Genomic DNA, 20687 nt, shown 5'->3' with positions numbered 1-20687 from the left:
TATACTTGTAGGCTTCCAAAGTCAATCCTGACTCACAATAATCTTGGAGTTACTTTCTTGCCAATGAGACTTTCAGCAATGAACATTTCAAATCAAGAGGTTGCTTAAGGCTCAAATATTTTTTTCCCGTAATGTTGGACCGACACTCCAAATAACAATGTGGCTGTTTGGCGGGGCTTTTAAGCCCCGCTTCTAGACTTTTAAGTTAGAAGCACTTATTTCGTACCGTTTGTGTAAAAAGTCGAGAAGCACTTATAAAAAGCTACGATTCCTAGCTTTTGTTTCATGACTTCTGTTTTTTTCCCAAACACTTTAATCACTTATAAGTCTTAACTAACTTCTAACTTCTACTTCACTTTTTTATTTTAAGCAATAAGCACTTATTTTAAGCCCACCCAAACGGCCCAAATATATGCTTAGTATTTTGCAAGTGTCTTTAATGCTATTTGCTGCAGAAGGGACAAATAGAAAGATATACGAAGAAAAATTTGTTGAATAATGTCACCAGATAATATGCCTATATATCTTTTAAAATAATTATCGTCATTTTTTCAGGTTACAAATATATGGGACAAAATAACAAGATGTCGGATTTAGAGGTGAGGTCGTCTTATCTGATCCAGATTTTTGGATCAACCTATAACAGGTTAGAAAATTTCAATCTGAATCCAGATTTGTGGATCAACCTGAACCTGTAATAGGTTAGAAAATTTCAATCTGAATCCGATCTATTCAGTGTCCGATTCACTTGTAATGCATTTTGACCCAAACAATTTTTAAAATAATTGTTTTTTAAATTATATTATTATATATATTTAAATTTAAAAATAATTATTTTTATTATAAAAATATTATCATTATTAAAACGGGTTCGGGTGATTATCGGCAAAAAGATATTCACCTGCAAGCTTGTTTTATACAGACCACTCCACCAAAGTGCAAAAAGGCACATGTTTTGAGACTTGGGGAAAGAAAAAATGAAGAAACAAGCCACATGCTCGTTTAAAGTTGCCATCTTTTAAACCAGTACTAATAATTAAGAACATCAATGTCCTACACCTTTTTACACGTGTATTAATTCCAATCATGTTAGGACAAAGAAAGCCCGACATAATGACATTTCTTAAGCTTTCCAATAATTAAAAAAGCATTAGTGAGAAATTGAAAAAAGAAAAAAAAAAAACCTACTACAGAGATTCGAAGTCTTGAAAATAACTACCACCAACAGTTTAGCATCAATAATGCAACCGACAATCAGATTCAAAATTGAAGAGATGAGTAGGTACCAAAGTAGTTCAACCTAGCTACCTGATTTGGACCTCTACACTTGTAAAATCATGCAATAATCAAAATATATTTAGCACCGGAACTTGCTGTTGCGGGAAGTCTTGTGTACCGGATATGTCGGTTTAGATCAGAAAAGTTCAGGAAACTATGTTGTGGAAAATCATTAAACATGAAATTTATTGTATGGTTTGTCCTACAACGTTTTACATACATTGAGACTGGAATAGGTACATTGGCGAAAATTGGACGCAGAAGAATTGAAAAATAAAGAACTTAATAAACAAATGTGGATTGCAAGAAGAGAGACAAAACTTGTTCTGTGCTTGGTCCTTATATTTCAGCAATCTCGCCTTCCCTGCAAACACCAACATCCAACACCAGGCTTTTTCTTTTCGACTCTAAAATCCGGCAACAGTTTCTCCTTGGAGACTGCAAGTAAAGATACAAATGAACCACGATGACAAAAAAAAAAAAAGATTACAGTTATAATGGCTATAGTCGTGGTTGTAGAAATCGGGAATCAGAACTAATCAGGTTGCCGATTCGGGATTTATTAGTGATTTTTAGTCAAATTAATCAGTAAATCGGTAAAATATTTTTTAAGGATTAATCGGGAGATTTTTAGAACACTGGTTATAGTTGCTGAGTGAATGGCAATGGTAAATAGAATAATGCTTACCCTATCCCATAGATGCAGATCAGGTCTCTTGTAAACCACTATTTTGTCGATGTTTGCAGGAGATACCATCTTCCTCCATTTGCAATCAGGATGAGGAACTTGATGACGATTATATACGCTCACTGTTTCATTGGTGGTGGAATTTAATCTGGCCATTGACAAGTAAAACACGAAGGGCTTCTGGCAAGGGATTCGTGCAACTGGACGTGTGTTGAAAGCATAACCAGTGTAATCTGCTCGCTTATACCAATTCAAAAATGTCCTAGAAGGCATTTCTACCTCGCGAGGAGACAAGACTCCACGAAAGATTTGAACAGCAAAACCCCAGGACACAGAAATGGTCCAAGTCTTTTTCGTTTCATAACAAATGGATTGTTGTATGAGACCTGCTGAATCAAGCTTCATTGGAATCATCAGCCGTTGTAAGGCTTCAACCCGAGTCGCGTTTGGGAATATAGGCTCCACCACGTCAAGGTGATGCAACGACACTAAAGGCGTCACAGGGTGTGCAGCAAGAAGACCAAATAAGTTCCCGTAAACATCATACTGGATAGTCAAATGCAAAGAACATGTCTCAGTTAAAGTTGTTCAGCAAGTTTACAGGACAGTAACTAGTTAAGTGTTTGCCTTATGTTTAACTGAGAAATTAAAAACATCAAGCATATTACCTACCCTACCTGTTTCTACAATCACTATACATGAATAATGCTTCGATAGCAACACACTTTTGGACTTTTAAAAAAAAAAAAATACATGTCATTAGCTTATTGGCTCAGAAACCTAACACTAACAACTCGGTCCAATTGACAGTGTCAATATCGGGTAAATAATTGGAAGCCGGAAAGGTTAGGCTTCAAAACTACTTCGATACAATATTTACTTATATATAGGGAGAAGAGTTTTTAAAGTTGCACGCGAAATAGTCTACAGGTAATTCATGATCGAAGATGTTGGTTCAGTTCAGTACATACATATTTTTGTAGCAATTGTTCAGCTTGTGACTTAATGACAGAAATTTGAAGTACAGGATTATTAAGACTTTACTAACATTTTACTGTGTTTTATACCATGAACAAGTACTCTCAAGACACTAGACACCCTGACTCTGTTACTATTCTGTCGGCAAACCATGATACAATACCATACAGATTTCAAAAAAAAATTAAAACACGAGGATTCAATGATAGCCTAGTGGGGAAATACCATATGCAAGATATATGAAGAACAAACAAGGCAAAGGTCAGAGACAGTAAAAATGAGACCTGATGAAATCCGAGTTCTTTAGTAAGTGGAACACCGAGTTCAGCCATACAAGCCTGAATTCTCTCATCAGAACCATACAAATTGGGATATCTCTGAATGCACTTATCTTGCATTTTCTCCAGAGCTTTTGCCAATGGGTAACTAATTGCGAAACCTCCCCCTCCATAAGCCATTCCATACGAAAAATAAATATTCTGCAAATGACTCTCGGATAAGCTCCCAATGTAATAATACTGATTATGATCATACTTATTCAAAACCCTCACTAAATTTTCTGTCAAGAAAAATGTATCATCATCTCCCATCACAAACCACCTCACATTCTGCATTCCCAGCTTCAAAGTCTCTGATACAATCCTTGAAATTCGAATAGCAGACCTATGCCCCTTCGGGTGCTTATAGGCGAATTGATCCGTCTTGCCTGAGATCCTCACCTCAGGCAAGCTCAAGGCCTCATCTTTCTTCGAATCAACATGACTATCTAACCAAACAATCCCTCTCATTTTTTCACCTCTCCACCATAACTTAATGTAATTCTTTCTCTTCTCCCACAGCTTAGCTGAAGCTGCAATGCCAAAAACAATGTGTTTGAGCTCAGTTTTTTCTGGGGGTTTAACCAAAAGGGTTTTGTTCTGACTCAAAAACCTTGATACATCTTGACCAGAGAGGCTCCTTTGAACTGAATTGTACAATTTTTCACCACCACAAGAAGGGGAATTTGCAGCAAACTTGACAGTAAACACTACACAAGTTGCAGAAACAATCAAGACCAGGCAAAGCATTAGTTTTGGTAAAGCTCTTGCATTTCCTGGGGGGCTTTTGATCTGATCCCATATCATTCTTTCTGAATCTTTCATAGTAATTTTCATGGTACCAAATCAAACTTCAAAAACTTGTAAAAGGGCTGTTATAAATTTTGGTTCTTGATGTAAAGATTCAATCTTTTCATAGATTTTAGCAGAAAGAAAAGGATGGGTACCTTATGGGAAGTTACAAATGAAGATTTAAGGAAGCTAATGAATGTACAAAGCAAAATAGATTACAAAGTAGTTATGATGATGTATGAATGAAAGAGAGAGAGAGGGAGAGATGGAGAGAGACAGAGAGAGATGCATTAGTTAGCTGCCAGGTAGCAAACTCCTTTGCAGAAAGCTTGTGTCACCAATGGCTTTTTTTAGCTTGAATAAAATTTAGTATAAACAAGTCGTGCACACATGGTCACATACTCACATGTATATCAAGTTATTAACTACGTAAATTCGAAAATAGTAAATTCCAGAATAATAATTTAAATTTTTTATAAAGAGAAAAAAGTGAAAGAATTATTTATACCGAATCTGTGATATTATTTATTAGGACTAAAAGAACCTTTCCCAGATGTTCCCTTGGAAGCTGGCCAGTAACATCGATTATTATATTAACTCGAGATGAACGACTCTCTGAACTATACCCCGTCATACTCTACATAATATTTCTTAACTAAACAAATTTAGTAATTGTTTGTTTTTATTTCACAGACTCAATTCTTTAAATTTTTTTGTGAAGTCACATTCAGACAAAAAATTGAGAAAATATTATCAAAACAAAATTCCATAAAAAAAGAAGCATATCTCTAGTTAGTTGGCTCAAAGATCAAAATTTAATAGATTATATATATATATATATATATATTAAATAATTAAAATAATATAGAGATATTTTTTATTAAAAATAATTTTTAAATTATTTCAACATATATTTTTCAAATTATTAAATTAATGAACAAATAACTAAAAATTGATTAATGTGCTTATTAAAAAGATAATAAAATTAATTATGAGGTTTTCTAATTTGAAAAAAAAAAACGTAGTAGCGTAATTGCTTATGCAGGAGTCAGGACATGCACGCCGTTCGATGCAGGATTTGACAGTGTTGAATGCGTTGAAATTATTGGACTTCTGTTTTTGGTAAAGTCTATTCAAAGTTATCTTCGTTGACTCCAGATTATCTTGGTCCCTTAATCAAAAATCTCTCACTAATTGCTTTGTTGATTGGTCATTGCTTTGTACTAGTACCATGTATATTAAAATGGTATATTTTGTTCTCATTAACTTTATTTTCATTTTTATGTTAAGTTGGATTTCTATAATCTTTTGAAATAAATAAAACATATGTTTGACATATTTGTCTAATATTCACTATCAACCAAAATATTCCTATTTAATTATACTTAGTTTGAATTGAATTTATTATACGAGAGACTTTTTTTTTCTTTTTAAAGTAAGAAACCAAAGAAATCGTATAATTGAAATTGTGTAACGTATAAAAAGAGGTGACAAATTTAAAAAAAGTTTCATGTAACAAAAATATCCATTTTTACTATTTCGGTACTTTCTACTTCACATTTACCTTTGTTTTTTTTGAAAACAATTATAAGCAGGTAGTCATTCTCACAGATATACAATCTTCTACAAATATTTGAGAATCATCCCTAAATTTTCAACAAATTATATATGCATAACTTGTGATGTTAGTCCCTCAATAAAAACTAAAATATGATATTAAATATTTTAGAATAGGCGAAAGTGACAACGGCTTAGAGTAATTTTATTAATCATATACTCATTTCTTTAAAAAATATTTTATTAATATTTTTCAGGAGAATATGTTTTTTTAGAAAACATTCAAAAGTGTGAGATATCTTTTTCTAAAATTGATATAATTAAATACTCGTCTTGAAATGTGCATCTCAAAAAATATTTCGCAATTCTTGAAAAATTGGAAAAATTGAATCAGTGAATAGTACTGGTCCAAATTTGGATCACTACTATTTACTGATCTAAATTTTTTTAATATCAAAATATTATTACTTTTATTATTTGATGATTTTGTTGATGTTATTAAAGAAAAATTATGTAACTATACTTGAGAAGAGTCGTAAAAAGCTGCCACAATTCATTGGGACAGAAACAATACAATTTTAATATGTTAGTATTGCAAGTGCCAGATTAGAAGTCTAAGTATTGAAAGTGCAAAACACCCTAAAATATGGGTACACAAAATCCAGTTTTCTCTCGAAAAAACGATAGACGACCTGAAATCATGTGAATTCTATTTGAAGTTCAGTTGATCTTAAAAATCCAAACAAAAAGTACAAACAAAACAAGCTGTGCATGCATGAAACTCTCTCTCTCGCACAAACTCTCTCCCACCACCTTAAAATCTCTCCTCCACCAAAACCTCTACTCACAAGCCCTCAAATCATCTCTCTCCCACCAAACCCCTCTCCTCACTGACTCAATCTACGCCCTCTTCATCAAATCAGGCTCATTTCTTGACCACTTTCTAGCCTCTACTCTTATCTCTCACTTCTCTCTCTCTGGTGACTTTTCAAGGGCCACCCTTTACCTCAATGACACTCACCACCCTGACACTGTTGTGTTCAACTCCTTGATTTCCGGGTTTGCCAAACATGCCCGACCCGGACCCGCTTTTGGGATGTTCAGGAGGTTGAGGAAAATGGGTCTTTTTTGTGATTCTTACACACCCAGTTGCTTGATTAGTGCTTGTGTGAGTTTTCAAGAAAATGTGGTGGCTCATTGTGTGTTCTTGAAATTAGGGTTTTTTTGTAATGTGTTTTTTGTTAGTGGGCTAATTGAGAATTACTGTAGATTAGGGTTTGTGAGAGAGGGGGAGAGGTGTTTTGAGGAGTGTGCGGTGGTTGATTGTGTTGTTTGGACTGCTATGATTAATGGGTTTGTTGTGAATGGGTGGTTTAGTGAGGCTAGGGAGATTTTCTTGAAAATGAGATGGTTAGGGTTGGAAATTAATGAGTTCTGTTTGAGTGGTATGCTTGGTGGGTTGTTTGATGTTGTTGAGGGGGAGCAAATTCATGGGTTTTTAGTGAAGATGGGAATTTTATGTGGGTGTTCAAGTCATGTTAATAATGCACTTATGAATATGTATAGTAGGTTTGGGTATAGGGTATGTGCAGTTAAGGTGTTTGATGAAAATCCGAGACCGGATGTGGTTTCGTGGTCGGGGAGGATTAATGCTGCTTATGATGGACTGGAGGCTTATAGTTTGTTTAAAATGTGTGTTGATAGAGGTTTGGAGATTAATGAGTTTTGTATTACTAATACTTTGTCAGTGGTGGGAGGAGCGGATGTGTTAGGATGGGGAAAACAAATTCATGGTCTTTGTTGCAAGGATGGGTATTTGACTGAGTCATCTGTTTGTGGTGCTTTGATATTTATGTATGGGAAGTGTGGGGAAATGAGTGATGCTGAACGGTTGTTTGACGAAATGGTGTTTCAAGACTCTGTTTCTTGGAATGCTTTGATAAGTTGTTATGCTGAAAATGGACTTCAAGATCAAGCTATTGCACTGTTTTCTGAAATGCAAAAGTTTCGAGTAGAGATTAATAAATATACTCTTGCCAGTGTTCTTAGAGCAGCATCGCGTTCTGATTCCTCAAAGCAGGCAATGCAAATCCATTCAATCATAGTCAAGCTTGGCTTCGTGTCAGATGAATCCATGCAGACCTGTTTAATGACAACGTATGGGAAATGCAATGCTATTACTGAATCAAAAAGGCTGTTTTCTGAGATTGATCGTGTGAATACTGTACATCTCAATGCAATGTTAAGCACATGTATTCATGCTGGCTGCCATGCTGATGTGCTGGAATTTTTCCAAGCGAGATGGAGCCAGTGCTTGGCAGTTGATCATGTGACTTTTACTGTGCTTTTTAAAGCTTGTGGCTTTTTGACAAATTTAGATCATGGGAAAACTATCCATTCTCTGATTCTGAAATTGGGCATGGATAAGAATATATTTATTAAGAGTGCTGTTATAGATGCTTATTGCAAGTGTGGAAGTATAAATGATGCAGAGAAGGCTCTTAGAGATAAAGATCAACACAATTTAGCAGCTTGGAATGCTATGATGATGGGATATGCTCAATGTGGCAGATATCACGAAGTTTGCAATTTATTAAGCACAATGTCTGAATGTGGGGTGCAACCCGATGAGATAAGTTACCTTAGTGTTCTTAGTTCCTGTTGTCATGCAGGACTGGTGAATGAAGCAAAATATCACTTGAGTTCCATGTTCGATCTTCATGGAGTGGTCCCATGTTTAGAACACTATGCTTGTGTAGTTGACGTTCTGGGTCGAGTTGGTCTGCTTGAAGAGGCAGAAAGGACTATTTCTCAAATGTCTATTGTCCCTGATGCCCAAATATGGCAAATTCTTCTATCAGCATGCCATGTTCACGGAAACATTGATCTAGGACAAGTTGCGGCAAGGAAACTTCTTGAGCTGCAGCCTGAAAATGACTCTGTTTATGTTCTTCTCTCCAATCTCTATGCTTCTGCTGGCATGTGGAATGTTGTTAGTAAATTGAGAAGGAGAATGAAGGCAAAAATAGTGGACAAGGAACCTGGTTCGAGTTGGACTCAGGTTAAAGGGGCCATTCATTACTTTTTTGCTGCTGATGCATCTCATCCTGAGTGTAAGGAAATTTATTTCAATCTGCAACTTTTGAGTAATCAGATGGCGGAAATACCTGATGAAAAGGAAGATGGCATAAGTTGCTATGCAGACATTGAATAATATTAATAACTCACTTGGATAGTTGTTAGAAGGCCAGGAGGAAGTTCTGGTGAGATTCCATATTATCGAGTCTGGAAATGAACTGAACTGCATCTTATATATGATGCTACATGCAGAAAGGCTCTAACTTGGTCAGGGAGTATGCATGAAATGGCAAGAAATGAGGAGATGGCCATTGTAAAATTAACTTTGTGGTTTTATAGAGTACAGAAGGGTGGCGTTAAATGATCAGGTTATTGAATTGATCAGATGTATCTATGTAACTTAGAGTTTTTACTTTTCCAAAATCCTTGAGCAAGGAATTACAAATATAATCTCTGTAAATATGTAAATAGGAAGGATAAGTTGATACTTGACTACCGCCAGTCGGATACTCATGAGCTCACATTTGTTATGGGAGGGTGTGTGTCTGGGGGGGGGGGGGGGCTGTTACTTTCTCCGTAAAGTTTGATTGGGCATAGAGCTTAAACATCAATTTTTGCATGTTAGAAATTTTATCTTATATGATTGGCAAATGCCACAGTGCAATGTAAACCCATCTTTGAACCCCCAGCACCATGGTTCTCTAATCTTTCTGTTATTCGTTTTTTTTTTCACCTGTCAATTAATATACAGCATGCTCCTATTTGAATAAAGAATATTTTTTCTTCCCAATGCATATTTAAAAATAGGTAATTGTTATGTTTTGTTTTGAGCTGTAACGCATAACCAGAAATGGGAGTAATTCAGGTATTCCTTGGTTCATAAGATACTTCTTCACCAATTAAGATGATAATATTATTGGTGACCCAATTATCATTCACTATGTTAATAATTAAGACTGACCACGTATTATTTGCAGCATAGTGAAATGATGTATATCAGGGAGGTTCATAACCTGGTGATGTTCTAGATACATGTATCGATTTTGTATGTGTGCCATGACCATTCTTGTTGTGACACATGATTTGGCCAGTCTGAGAAGTGGGAAAAGGTATATGAACATATATTTAACTTAAGTATACTATTTGGAGTCTGTGCATGTATAAACCTGACTGTGAATATGCATGGGATCAAAGTTAGTAATGTGGTGCAATTACAGAACTTGCTGTCTTCTTGTGATCCAAAGTTAGATGTTAGTTCTTAGATACTACATGTACTCTCATGTGCTTCCTTGTTTTGCTAGTTCCCTATCAAAACTATACCTGTATGTCTGATATAAGCTGAATTACAGGCAGAAGAAGAAACCGGAAAAAAGAAGAAGAAATAGAAGAGAATATATCAAAAAACCATAAAGGAGAAGAGAATTACAACTTTTACAACCACTTTATCTACATTAACAATCTTGAATGACTTTCACCTATCAAAAGCGTTTTCCACTGGATTGATGGTGATCATAAGAGGTTCTTGAAAGCATGGAAACAATTGAATGAAGAACAACAGCGGCTATCCTTGATTTCACTTGCCCCCGCTTAGGTAGAGGCCTTCTACTTCTGAAACTATCTGCAGTTGCTGCCTCTGGTACATTAAAGATCTTGCTTCCCATGTTTAATGTCACCCCTCTGGAACTGATAAAAGTTGTATCTGGACTCTAAATATCAGTTATTACAAATGAACACCAGTAGGTTTTTTGCTTGTGCTGTGGGGAGTTTATATAGTAGAAATGACTCATCCAAATACAAGTGGGAAAGAGTTGATCTGGTGCATATGTATTTTTTGAAATTTATTTATTTCTATTGGTTGGGGTTGAGGAGCATGCCAGCGGAATTGTCTGTTACAGAAGATTCCTTTTTCCCGAGACGATTTGGTTATTTAGTAATGAGTTGACTTATTGAGAATTTCAATGTAGATTAATCTAGCTAATGTGACTGAATACTTGTTTTGATTTGCTTATAGTGAATGTGCACGACTTTGCAGGTACATGTACTGAAATCTGGAGTATTGATGAACAAACAGGATGAGAACTTAGCAGTGCTCAGAGAAAATTTTGTAAGAACAGTTCTGTTTTATGTGTACATTTGACAGGTAACTTTAACAGCATACATCTAGGCAAGAACTCATCGAGTAACTAGCCGTTATATAGATGATGTTAAGAAGGCCATCTATGTTTGCAAGTAAAACATCAACTATGCATTATAAATACAACTATACTATCAGTTATTTATCAAACATAAAACATTTGACAATAAAATATGGAATAAGAACTCAATAATAGATACACACCACATTGTTGATATATAATAAGTGAATCATAATCCACTGCACATATTATACAACAGAAGTGTGACTCCTCAGTGGCTTTGAAACTGTCAATCTGGCTCGGTTTCTTATATATTCTTATAGTTTATGGGGGTTAGGAGCATGCCAGCAATAGTGTCTGCTGCAGAAGATTCCTTTCTCCCCAACTTGAGACAACTTGATTTCATTGCATTGCTTCTTGGCATTATTAATATGCCATTATACATTATTGTAGTTAATTTTCATACTGGCTTCTTGGTCCACAATCACACGTGTGGATTTGTACAGGTAATTGGATCAGTGGAAAATTCAAATGAGGATCACAATGGTAATGATCTACTGGTGAGAACTATTTATATGTTTATGTTAATTTTGACAGCTATATACACAAGGGCTATCCATGTTCTCAGGGATCTATCATTGGAAATCACGAATAGGCTTTCTTTAATAGCTACATGCCAAGCCCCCGTGCTTTGCAAATTTACGAATGCGGCTTCAGCACATGGAGAGGAAGTACATTAAATTACTTTAGGGGGAATCATTCTGCAGTGATGATGTTTGCAATGATGAAACCATGATAATCCTAATCATTATGCAAGTTGCGGTATTGTCTCTTTTTCTTCTTTAAATTAGCAGCCACTTGCTTAAATATGCACTTAAGGAGAGGTTTTATATAATTTTTGCAGGCATATGATATATTCTTTCTTTTAGTTGGCATTAGTATCAGAGACAGGTAAAAAAATAAGGGAAGAAAACTGTAAAAATTTGTAGGGTTTACTTACTTATAGTTGTTTGCCTTGCCTTTGCCTTTTAATTGCTAATTGTTGTGTTGCTTTTAAAGTACCTTACCTTTTTAACTGTAATGCTGATTTCATACTTTAAAAGTCTTATAGTCTTGCTGTACATGCCCATCCTACTATGCTGGAACATTATTTATTTTGTTGTCTCAACCATCCTCTAACAAGCCTTTAACTAACCAGTGTGCTTATCTTGATCATGATTGTAGAACCACCAAGCAGGCAACACTTGCATTATACTTTCCTTTTTTTGGCTCTTTCTGCGGTTGTTAGCATCTAAAATTAAATGATGATTCTTCTATCCATTTTTCGGTAATTTTGATAAAACGGAACAAACTATCTACATAGTAAGTAGATTGTACTGGGAGGCAGTATATGACAGACTGAAGCTGTACATGTTCTGTTTTTTTTTCCGGGAAGTTTGACATCATCTGATATTGCTTTAGTGTCTTCTGTATGGGTTGCTTGAACTCTGTAAATAATATTAGAAACTCTTATTCTTGTTCTAGTTTTTATCTTGGGGTCATCGATCAGCTATGTACTCTATTTTTGTTGGATGTGAATGTGACTTCTTTAGCAGATGAACACGTGGGCACACCCTGCCATTAAATGCAGCAAACATCTGAAATTTTCCCTAGATACAGAAATTAAGAGATCCTTTTTATTAAACTTTCTTCAGTTCATAATCACTAATTTTGAATACCAATGATCAACTGAAAGTACAGGGAGAAGAAACCAGAGAACTTTTACGATACAGTAAAAGCATTTCAGTTATAAGTTCTCTGATCAGACCGGTGGGTGATTTTAGGAGGCCCTTGATAGTGCATAGACAATTGAATGAAGAACATTAGTTGCTATCCTGCACTTTATTTGTCCCCTCCTCGGTATAAATCTTTTACTTCTGTAAGTTCCTGCAGTAAGTTTTCCAGTCCATGGTTGGTGATTGGAGGTCTTTGATAGTGCATATGCAATTGAATGCAGAGCATTAGTTGCTATCCTCATCTTTATTTGTCCTCTCTTAGGTGGAGACCTTCTACTTCTTAAACATTCTGCTGGTACTACTGCAGAGACATTAGTCATCCTGCTTCGAATAACCACCTTTCTATGCCAATATAGTGCACTGTTATTGAAGATTCGGAGAGAACAATGGCTTTACTACAGGGGTTTATATACACAGGGTGATTCTCATTATAATTTTAAATAGGAATAATCTGCCAGCTAAACTATCGGTTTATCAGATTTCTAATTTGCCAGCTTTCTGCATTATTTTCTTGCTCCTTGGAAATACCGATACAATTTTACATATAGTATATGTGTTTATGTAACACGCACAATAATGGTCTTGCAGTATCGTGTATGCTGATAATGTACACGTGCAGGTTTCAGCCGTCCGTGTGGGGGGAGTTGATGAGGATGAAGCGATAATACCTAATGGATCCGATGGCACAATTTGGTACAATTTCATTTTTTAAGAATCTTGACAGCTAATATTGAAAAAAGATAATGCAATCAGGAGCAACTTGCATCTGTGTGCTGTTTTTTATTGCTGGACTGGCTATCCTTGGTTCCAAGAGTTGAGCGCTGCATTTTCTTCCATCTTTGTGTTCTTCTGAGCCATGTGCTACTGCAGGTCTGCAGCAAGCATATTACCATTTTCCTATAGCTGCGTAGTGCCCAGAAAATATGTAAAGTCTCCATGTTATATCATTAAATGTTTATAATAGGCTTAGTATTAACTCGTACCTTAACATAAGGATGTTGAAATCACCAATTTACAAAAATAACTGCTAGAATTTAAGGTTTCATGAGGACTGGTCACTTAAAATGGTATGAGAGCTTTCAGGAGACTCGAATACGACTTCTTCCTGCGATCCCCGATATTTTCATATTTAATTATGGACACAAAGGCATATTTATGCCCCAAAGATGCTAGACTTGGGTTCATCTCCCACCTAATGCAATGAATCTGTTTCTTTTATATATATTAATAAATGAAAACTACAAATATATTTCAATTAAATAATATTCATTGGTAAGTTGCATAGTTTATGCATTGACTCTTTCATTTTTTAGAATTAACAGTTCATACCTCACATTGTACGGTCTGGTGCATGAAAAGATTACTCCATTCTTTACCTGCATCATCTTATTTTTATTTAATTGCAAGTACGAATTGCCATTTTCATATTAGATCAGTTGTTGTTTGTTTCGAATTGAATATATAAATTTTACGAGTATGTAGCTGGTCAGTACAAGACAGCATACTTATTCTGCAATCTGCTCACTTTTTTCTTTAAGGAATTCAAGATTGTACCTCGCTATAAAAGAGCACTGGAATAACAAGAAGTCCAGATAGAATGAAAAGAGATCACAGCTATCTTTTCTCCAACTGAGATAACAACTATCAATTACGCTATGAATCATATACAGATAAGTTCAAAAATCAGAAAACAACTTTTCCGGTAGAGTGATAGTGATCTGAAGAGGCCCTCGAGAGAACAGAACAAATAGAGTGAAGAGCACTTGCTGCTATTATTGACTTTATCTGGCCCCTTCTCGGTAAAGGCCCTCTGCTACTTGCGGAACTCTTTGCACTTGCTGCTTTCCTCATCTTGCTTTCCATTTTCTTCTTTTTCTTTTTTCCGAAAACTAGTATCTGAGACCTGGTTGTTCTTTTGCTGTAATATTGCTTTGATGATGAGAATGGCTTGTTTTGCTCCTTCTCTAATAGGGGGTTTATATAGCACAGCAGAATACCAGTGGCTGGAAAGTTGTTAATATAAAACAAGAATAAATTATTTCAAGTATGTTTTTTGTATTGGTGGGGTGTTGAGGAACACGCCAGCTAAATTGAGTTAGGTGTTGCAGCACATTCTAATATATTTTGCATTTTGATCACTAGAAACCATATTTCAACAAATTTCGGGTTCCTAGGATTCGAACCCGAGATTGTCGAGTCAAAGAAACTCTTTAACATGATAAGTTACCGACTCTCACGAACATGTGTTAGGTGTAGTGTTCTAGTAAGGTTTCATTTTTAGCCCGATGACACTATTTTGAACCAGTTGAGCCTCGTGACATGATAAGTTACCAACTCTCCTTAGACGTGTGTCTCGTTCCTACGGGTATAAATTATAGGCTATAACTATATTTGTCCTAAAGCTCCTTCCACAAAATTGACTTATATCATTCTGAAGAATCTTTGTCAAGTCAAATAATTTCGCTGTCGTGCCACCCCACCGTCCTGCCTAGATATAGAAAGAACCTGTGTCTGTTGCACTCGACAAGACGCCGCTGGATACCAAATCTTAATGCCTAAACAGTGTTGCTTCTTCATTGACAAAGTGACAAGCAATGGTCTAAAGAAGGATCGAACGAGTTTCCTGTTAGTTGATAACATCGTATAGTTGTAGAGGTCTGAAATTTACAACAAAATATATCATACAATGATTCATGTTATTAAATTATCATTCTGTTGTGTTTAGGAATATCCATGTCTTCAGAGTTCAGATATCTTCCTTCGGGATTTGGAAATATCGCATGCTACAGCATGATAATTTACGTACAGATAGACAATCCCGAGACCCCTCCCTGAAATTTACGTATATTTTCAGTTTATAGTGTTAAGTATGATTGAGCACAGTAGACAAAAACAGATAGACAATCCCGAGACCCCTCCCTGAACCGAGTTTTGATAACATATAGTTCATATGAAAATAATGGTTGAACATTTCAGATTTGTGGTAAAATTGTGCAGGTTGCATTTGTCCGTGGGGATTGAATATGGGTCCATCTGTATGATACACGTGCTGGGATCATGCCAGCGAAACCAAGCTATATCAGAATCTTATCTTCCTGGCTTTAAACAAGTTGATCGTGATCTGCCATGCACAACTTATTTTGGTAAACTAAAAAAAAAACCCGCAACTTCTCGCTATAAATCTTTATATAATTGAACAATAATGATCTTGCAGTATCATATTGCTATTAAACACGTGCAGGTTTCAGCCATCAGTGTGGTAAGAAGAGTGGAGGGAGGATGGAGCTGCGACACATTATTATGGATCTTATGGTACCATTTTTATATGTTCTGCAGTTTCGACAGCTAATACTGAAAAAATTAATGCAATTAGCCAAAGAGCAGTTAGAGCAACTAGCATTTATTTAAGTTCTTTGTTCTCAGAAATTGGAAGGACTATTCTTGTTTTCGAGAGTTAAACCCTGCATTTTGTTTCATCTCTGTCTGCTTCTACCATGTCCAACTGCAGCGATTTGCATGCTACTAAACTCTGTTAAGAAATGACCGAAAAGATGATACATTGAAGGCAAAATTTCTCATCGTAAATAATATTTATTAGCTAGTGGTTTGCTTTAAGCAATGACTATTCTGTTTTCAAGATTCAACAGCTGAAAGTCCCATGTTTTCGATTTAGTGATAATTAAAAAATTATATTTATATAGCTCTTGTGTATGACAAGGTTATTTTGCATCTTCATTTTGTAAAATGCTTCCTCTTATCTTCATTTTCATTAATATATTGGTTGTTTCTTTGTTTTCGGTTAGAAATGTACGTCTGTTAGTTCGTAGCTGATGATCAATGTGATAGAGCTATCAATAGTCTGCACTTCTTTCATTGTGGAGTTTAAATATTCAACCTCGCTACAAAAGAGTACTTGAACAACAAAGAATTCGAAACAGAAAAAAATAATCTTTTGTATTACTTTTTGCTAATAGTGACAACAAGGATCATTTATGCATCTGTACAGATCAATCCTTCAGATAATAAGTTTTCCGGTAGAGTGATGGTGATCTGAAGAGGCTCTTGAGAGAACAGAAACAATGGAATGAAGAGCATTTGATGCTATTATCGACTTTATCTGGCCCCTTTTCGGTAGAGGCCCTCTGCTACTTCTGGTACTCTTTGCACTTGCTGCTTTCCTCATCCTGCTTTCCATTGTTTTTATCAAGAATTTAATGTCTGAAAACTGATGGTGGTTTGTATTGCTTTGATGAAGAGAGATGACTTGCTTTGCTCTTTTCCTAATGGGGGGTTTATATAGCACATTAGAATACCAGTGGCTGGCGAAAAGTTGATAGTATAAGACAGATTAAATAATTGCAGTCTATGTTTCTTTTGTTGGTGATTGAAGAACATGACAGCTAATTTAGCACATTCAAGCATTTTTTACTATTGAAGAATGGATGACAGGAGTCTATCTTTGAGGCAAGACTCATTTTAGTGTCTGGATTAAATATTCGAGAATATTAGAGTCTCTAGACAAGACTCTGTTGGTTCAAAAGAGCTCTGATATCATGTTAAAATCAACAGAGGCATGAGATCTTTCTCAGTCAGCTCAGTGCAGCTTAAGGACAGAGGATTGTTCGTGGCACAACTTCCTTAAGATATATTCATGACATGGCTACTCAAATCGGAACTACCAAGGAAGCAGAAAAATTTCTGGTACCATCTTCTTCTTCTTTGGCTGCTTCAATTGGTCAAAATATTTAAGAATTTATTACGCTTTATGTTAATAGTTTATGCTAACAACTTGTCTACAAAAAACCTCTACTAATGTAAAAGATATTCCTTCGTAACACAATCACAAATTAGCGTTCACATGCCTAGTTTTTGACTTGTATACATTATAACAATACCAGTAGTTGAGTCATGTTTGCAAATTTGACTTTTACTATTTCAAAGGAATCTATCAAGTCACGCTACCGCTGGCGTGCCTCCCCACTGCCCTGCCTAGCTATAGAAAGAACCTGTTTCTGTTGCACTTGACAAAACGCCGTTGCATAACACAATGTCGAAACTGTGTTGCTTCTTCACTGACAAGCAGTTGTCTGAAGAAGGATCTAACTAGCTTCCTAGTAGTTGATAAGATTAAAAACACCTTAATTTCAACAGAATTATATAAAGTTACTATTTATGTCGTGTTTACTGGTTGAAAATAAGAAATGCCTTATTTGGCATGATTGTGAAGTGAAAACAGGCTTTTTCTGGGTAACAGATTCACATGTTCCGACTCTGAAAACATCTTCTTCATGGAAAGAAAATGTACTGCATTTCCATGAATACGAAAAAAGAGAAAAAACTGTGGGGGCGTTTGGATTGTGGTCGGGAATGAGAATTAGAGGTATGGGAATAGTTATCCCATGGACTGTGAATGGAATGACTTACCCACCAAATGGGAATGAGATTCCTATTCCATACAATAAATTTGCTAATCTAAACACCAACACATGGGTTTGAGATTCCGATTCCCGTTAACTGAACTCATTAACCATGATCCAGACATCCCCGTGTATATCAAATCTTACTTACCACTGTAATTAAGTATTTGTTAGATTGACAGCTATCTGTGAAAGGGCTTCCCGTATTTTTCAGAGATCCTCTTATTGAATTTGCAGAATGCACATGCTTATGATATCTCAACACATGGCTGATAACATGTGCTTTGTCGAAGGTACGGATGCAGACATGCAGAGTGCAGACGGCTTTAGCACATGTAACATGCACTACTGCAAGAATATCATTACGGATTTGATAATGTTTGCAGGCTGCAGCGGTAAGCCTAGTTTTTTAACTAGAAAATCTTATCGATGTCTCAACAATTCAACAATTGTATCACAGTGTCGAGGATCATGCCAGCGAAGATGTTCTGATCCACACATTCTTTTCCCAGCACAACAGGTAATCGATTCACATCATCAGTTAGATTAAGTTTATAGTTTTCAATAGAAATATCGGTTGAAATTTCTATCCTTCCGGATTTGCATGTAGTGACACGTGCAGATTGCCATGCTCCATGGGTACGATGGCATTTGTATATTCTCTACGAATCTTTCAAAGTTAGATTAGTTTTTTTTTTGGGTTAAAAACACATGTTTTTGTAAGTTTGTACATGACCAATGTGAGAGATTTTTCGATTCAGCATCCTGTTCTTTGTGGATTTCAAAATTCTGAGTACAGAAATAACAAGTCGAAACAGAAATAACTAACTCATCATTTTCTTTGTGCTAAACGGAGATAACAACTTTCATTATGCATGTATACAGATCAGTCTCTCAAGAATATAGTTTTCTAGTGGTGTTTTTCGATTCAGCATCCTGTTCTTTGTGGATTTCAAAATTCCGAGTACAAAAATAACAAGTCGAAACAGAAATAACTAACTCATCATTTTCTTTGTGCTAAACCGAGATAACAACTTTCATTATGCATGTATACAGATCAGTCTCTCAAGAATACAGTTTTCTAGTGGTGTGATGGTGATCCGACGAGGCTCTTAAGAGAACGGAAACAATAGAATGAAGAGCATTTGACGCTATCAAGGACTTTATCTGGCCCCTTCTCGGTAAGGGCCCTCTGCTACTTGTTGAACTCTTTGCACTTGCTGCTTTCCTCATCCTGCTTTCCATTGTTTTCTTAAGGCTATTCTTTGGCTTCGTATTGCTTTCTTGAAAAGTTTGCTCTGCTACGTCTTTAGTAAGGAGTTTATATAGCGCACGACAGAAGCTAAATCCAAATTAAGTCGCGATATCAAACAGAATAATTTCATTTGCAGTCTGTTCTTCTTTTAATGGCGCCTTGGCGGGGGTTGAGGAACATGCCAGCTGATTATGTTATGAGCTGCAGCATATTTTATCAGTGTTGGGATTTATAGCCCATTTCGGAACAACATTATTGAGACCTGAAGAATATTTGAATTCTGGTATCGTGACTGCAGAGGCAAAAGATCAATAAAATGTTACCTGTATCATGCTGTTAAGAGTTGTCCCACGTCGGTTGTGAGAAGGCAGATAACTAAAATATAAGCAGGAAGGCTTTGTCGACGAGATATCTATCTTGTCACATGGCTAAGAATTTCTGCAGTGTCGGACGCACAGAATTGCGGATTCAGGCGGCTTGGGCACATGGAAATATGAAATGTGCATTACTGTAATAAAATCAGTATGCACTGATGAACCCTGGTTTTAAATACTAAACAATCTTATTGATCTCGCAGTTGTGGTTTTAACATGTCGCATTGTGACTTGCAAGATTACAAACTCCTTGAGAACAAAAAACATAATAATTCGAGTGTCGTTTTTTAATTGGTGAGAAACAGACAGGGGAGGATCGTGTTAGTGGAAATTTGTTTTGCTGTAAAGATTGTTTCCTTCTGGTGACGGAACCGGGCGGGGCTAATTCGAGGAGTCCAGCCCAAGCGGAAATATAATATCCATCTTTAGGTATTTAGTTTTTTATTATTATGTATTTTTTTCTTGATGTTTTTAATTTTGATAAACATCTTTAGTTCAGTTGACCGGATGATAAAATTATTATTTTTTATTGATATTTTTTGTAAATTGAAATTTTGATTTTATATTTTTATTTAGAAAAAGAAAATTTAAAAATTAATATTTTTAACTGCCCAGTCACAACACTTAAAAAGTATGCACCAAAATTTAAATCGCCGAATAGAAAAAATAAAGGGAGTAATAATCAGTGTTGTGAAAGTCCCTAATTCATTAAAAATTCTCTAATTAATTCCCGAAAAAATATTTCATCGATTTATTAATTACACTATGATTTGCCTAAAAAATCCCATTTATCCAAAAAAAATTTGATAAATTCTGAAACGATGAGCCTGAAAGCTTACAAAGTTCTACGTTCACTACTCTACAGACAAAATGAAACAACAAAACTAAAGAATATTACAAAAATAAGATCGACAAAACCACCAGTTGATCATATGGTACGTAGTAAACAGATCAAATCTCTCGAAAGAGAAGCTTCCCGAGTTTCCCAGTAGACTGATGGTGATCCAAAGAAGCATTTAACAGCACCGAAACGATAGAATGAA

The 20687-nt window shown here is 35.6% G+C and overlaps 2 protein-coding genes and 1 non-coding gene across 9 annotated transcripts; 2 read left to right on the top strand and 1 right to left on the bottom strand.

Moving 5' to 3' along the window:
• Window positions 1-1437: 1437 nt before the first annotated feature.
• On the bottom strand, window positions 1438-4426 carry LOC108211852 (uncharacterized). Its single transcript, XM_017383563.2, has 3 exons — window positions 3229-4426; window positions 1967-2512; window positions 1438-1716 (listed from the first exon to the last, which is right to left on the bottom strand). The coding sequence occupies exons 1-3, from the start codon at window positions 4096-4098 to the stop codon at window positions 1618-1620; spliced, it is 1515 nt and encodes a 504-aa protein (XP_017239052.1). The 5' UTR covers window positions 4099-4426; the 3' UTR covers window positions 1438-1617.
• Window positions 4427-6727: 2301 nt separating this feature from the next.
• Window positions 6728-8824, top strand: LOC135146733 (pentatricopeptide repeat-containing protein At3g53360, mitochondrial-like). The gene has a single exon (XM_064087292.1). The coding sequence runs from the start codon at window positions 6728-6730 to the stop codon at window positions 8822-8824; it is 2097 nt and encodes a 698-aa protein (XP_063943362.1).
• A 1896-nt stretch (window positions 8825-10720) lies between these two features.
• Window positions 10721-20080, top strand: LOC108209467 (uncharacterized). 7 transcript variants are annotated; one of them, XR_010288270.1, is made up of 9 exons: window positions 11805-13016; window positions 13218-13468; window positions 14137-15741; window positions 15840-15910; window positions 16605-17299; window positions 18253-18308; window positions 18402-18535; window positions 19072-19196; window positions 19407-20077. It is a non-coding gene; the product is annotated as an uncharacterized LOC108209467 (transcript). The 7 variants fall into 7 exon arrangements; XR_010288272.1 differs by lacking the exon at window positions 11805-13016 and adding an exon at window positions 10721-11774 and having other exon boundaries at window positions 18253-18535; XR_010288271.1 differs by having other exon boundaries at window positions 11803-13016; window positions 18253-18535; window positions 19077-19196; window positions 19407-20079.
• The last annotated feature ends 607 nt before the right edge of the window (window positions 20081-20687 follow it).

Source organism: Daucus carota, chromosome 1 (genome assembly GCF_001625215.2).
Source record: "Daucus carota subsp. sativus chromosome 1, DH1 v3.0, whole genome shotgun sequence".
In the NCBI taxonomy this organism is placed as follows: Eukaryota; Viridiplantae; Streptophyta; class Magnoliopsida; order Apiales; family Apiaceae; genus Daucus; species Daucus carota.
This window is presented reverse-complemented; position numbering and strand designations above follow the sequence as displayed.

Bases quoted from the DNA above. Each gene is read 5' to 3' on its own strand.
- LOC108211852 (XM_017383563.2), bottom strand. From the start codon at position 4,098: ATGAAAATTACTATGAAAGATTCAGAAAGAATGATATGGGATCAGATC. The intron at 2,513-3,228 runs GTCTCATTTTTA...TTGACTATCCAG, and splicing joins AAGAACTCGGATTTCATCAG to TATGATGTTTACGGGAACTT. The intron at 1,717-1,966 runs GTAAGCATTATT...CTTTACTTGCAG, and splicing joins ATCTGCATCTATGGGATAGG to TCTCCAAGGAGAAACTGTTG.
- LOC135146733 (XM_064087292.1), top strand. From the start codon at position 6,728: ATGGGTCTTTTTTGTGATTCTTACACACCCAGTTGCTTGATTAGTGCT.